The sequence below is a fragment of the Halyomorpha halys genome, unplaced genomic scaffold, assembly GCF_000696795.3.
Source record: "Halyomorpha halys isolate HHAL.00 unplaced genomic scaffold, Hhal_1.1 Scaffold92.1, whole genome shotgun sequence".
Taxonomy (NCBI): Eukaryota; Metazoa; Arthropoda; class Insecta; order Hemiptera; family Pentatomidae; genus Halyomorpha; species Halyomorpha halys.
The window spans coordinates 93,967-97,252 of record NW_027105695.1 but is presented as its reverse complement, the minus strand read 5'-3'; the positions used below and the strand labels follow the sequence as shown (position 1 = coordinate 97,252).

At 31.6% G+C, this 3,286-nt stretch overlaps 1 protein-coding gene across 1 annotated transcript in view; it reads left to right on the top strand.

The window, feature by feature from the left end:
- The window catches only part of unk (RING finger protein unk), a 42,378-nt gene that overhangs the window by 32,227 nt on the left and 6,865 nt on the right, over positions 1-3,286 (top strand). Inside the window, exon 14 of the mRNA XM_067052915.1 lies at positions 1,457-1,618. Within this exon, the coding sequence (XP_066909016.1) occupies positions 1,457-1,618 (162 nt within the window). The remainder of the gene's footprint in view (positions 1-1,456; positions 1,619-3,286) is intronic.

Genomic DNA, 3,286 nt, shown 5'->3' with positions numbered 1-3,286 from the left:
TCCTTTAATTTACTGTATTTTCAATTATGAGGGGACGAGTTAAAATAGTTTTTATGATATTTGAATCTGCTCAACATGGCCTTGATTCAACGGACTTGTTGACTGAAGAATACGTACTGCCATCTTGGTTTTGTTTTGAATCACGAAGTTATTATAGACAATAAAAATTGGTTAGCTTGCTTTTTGGATAAACAAAACAAAATTAACAATCTTAAAATGATACATAAAATAAAACATAAACATAAACATGATACATAAAAACCCTTAATACATCAAAATATACTATTTACTCAAAAAGACCATATTACAATATATATCAACAAAATTCAAATAGTTATCGATAATTAAAAAAAAAAGTCTGTTTTACTGATGATTTTGTATTAATTATTAATGACATTAACTAGAAGGAAGTTCAGGGAAAAACACAAGCTGGCTTAAAAAAAAAATCATGAAATGATTAATTTAAGCTTAAATTAACATTAAACATCAATATGGTAATAAATTCATGCCATACAAGAAAAAACTTTTAAAAAAAATAAAATAATTTACAGCTATTTATTTGTTGACATTTCACACCAAAGATACAAATAATAATAAAGGCCTAAAGAAACCGAAGGTTCAATGCCAATACCACCAAATGCAATCCTCCCATCTATGTTTCGGTTTCCCCTATGGACGTTTACCTGTTAGTTCAGTGTTTATTAATATTTTATGGATCTGCTCGTTACTAAGCCCTACAACCTTACATGTCCATCTTATAAGCCGCAATGCTATATCTTGAATTATATTTACCCGGTGTAAGTCCCATAATTCAGCGTTGTGTAATCTTCTAAATTCTCCCGTTAGTTCATCCTTTTTCGGTCCAAATATTTTGCATAATACTTTATTTTCGAAAACCTTAAGACGTTGTTCATCCCTTAGTGTAAGAGGCCACGTCTCACATCCATAAAGAACAGTGGGAAGGATGATAGTTTTTTAAATTCTAATTTTTAAGTTTTATATCTATCTACAAAACAAACAAAATATATCAAATGTTAAAAGTATTAAAACATAAAATGTATGAAAACTTATAGTATTCATCAAAGTACAACAGAATAGAGCTACCGAGTTCAGCTTACTGTCTTGGTCGAGTTTCACTCATTAGTGGGATGTAGTTGTCTATAAAAAAGAACACTGAATGTAATTCTGCAACTTAGTCTTTATCATATAATGTTGTATATGTGTTAATAAAGTGGGGGAAACTAAATTTTGTTTATCCGCTTATATTTATAAATCATAAAATAAACCAATAATTTTATTTTCAATAATGGTTCTTTGTAATCATCCAAAAAAATTAACCTTCTTCCCTCAAAACTTAAGGTTATACGCCGTTTTCACATGAAGTAATAAATATAAAATTAGTTTATTTTAGTGTGATATTATATATTTATGAATGTCTTTTTACATTTATTTCTAGGCAATGAGCCAGGCTAAAGCTTTACAAAAGGAGGTAGATTTGCTACAAGGCTCTCCTTACCTCCACGGTTTAAGAAGAGTGTCCGAATTGAAGTCACTTCCGCTCACCACATTAAAATCGATACAGGCTCAGTTAAGGAGTGATTTAGAACAAGTTGATAAGGTATGATAATAATTCTCATTTTAACCTTCAATGTTTTTCATTTGAGCTTGTGATATTTACAGTTTTCTATAATTTTAATTTTCATTGAACTGAAATATATTCAATCCTTTCCTTTAAACTACATTCTTATTCAGCAACGGTGTTGGGCAAAAATTAGCTATAGATGAAACTATAGCTAAAATTGTTGTTATGTATATGATATTTATTTATTTTAATTTTAGCTGTAGTTTTATCCATAGCTAATTTTTGCCTATCTCTGTTTAATAATGTTCTCCATTTAAACCTTAGTGTCATGTTTAATCAAATCCTTTCTTGAAAGTAACCAGTCGTCCAATTTCTATCCCAAGAAATTTCTACTCTCCTCATAAGCGCACTCACTAACATCTTATCTCTTCAGTTATTTTTTCTTCACTTTTATTACAGTTAGATCTCCAGGTTTCTGATTTTTCACACAATGTTGAAGTGCACCTTCAACTTAATGCTAGGTACTGCTTTGAAGTGCACCTTCAACTTAATGCTTGGTACTACTTTGAAGTGCACCTTCAGCTTAATGCTTGGTTCTACTTTGAAGTGCACCTTCAACTTAATGCTTGGTACTACTTTGAAGTGCACCTTCAGCTTAATGCTAGCTTCTACTTTGAAGTGCACCTTCAACTTAATGCTAGACGCTACTTCGAAGTGCACCTTCAACTTAATGCTAGACGCTACTTCGAAGTGCACCTTCAACTTAATGCTAGACACTACTTCGAAGTGCACCTTCAACTTAATGCTAGACGCTACTTCGAAGTGCACCTTCAACTTAATGCTAGGTACTACTTCAAAGTGCACCTTCAGCTTAATGTTAGGTACTACTTAGAGTGCACCTTCAACTTAATGTTAGGTACTACTTCGAAGTGCACCTTCAATTTAATGTTAGATACTACTTCGAAGTGCACCTTCAACTTAATGGTAGGTACTACTTCGCTTTGGAATGTACTTGTTTGGATTATTATGAGTGGAATGTATGCAAGAGATTCAATTGGAAGGAAATTGACTAAAACTGAAAGAAGAGGAAACATTTCTGGAATCTATTGTTTAATTTACATGGTTATAAGGAGTGACCATCAGAAAACATTGTTAGATTAGATTAATAATTTTGATTTTTTGAGGCTAATCAAAATTAAAATTATTGATATGTTGATGTAATTGTATGAAGATCATGTTTCAGTTATGTTAGAAGGAACATTTCCAAAGGCTTAATCAGCGTTCTCCTCTCTCCTATTCTTCTGTCCCTAGTCAGAGAACCGCTTCCTGAATGCAGATGCACATGATGAGGTTGAATTCAGGAGAAGAAAAAGCATGATTTCTCTGAATCCTAGAAAAAGGAAAAAAATGGCTCCCTTCTCTCATGTCTGCCTATTCTCATAACGATCGCTGGAAACTGATTTCTACTATTGGCTATAATCCATAATGATGCTGCTTATTGACCATCTTTCATTTCTAAACAGAACAACTCTATATCAACTACTTATAATGTCTTCATAAACTTTTTATAAAGGATGATTAGAAAATAACTAACATTATGGATACATAGTGTTGAAAGACATGAATAGCTTAAGTATTAAAAGAAGATAATGGCTGTATGAGAAGAGTAATAATAAAATTAAGTGATGAGAGAAGCGGGAAATA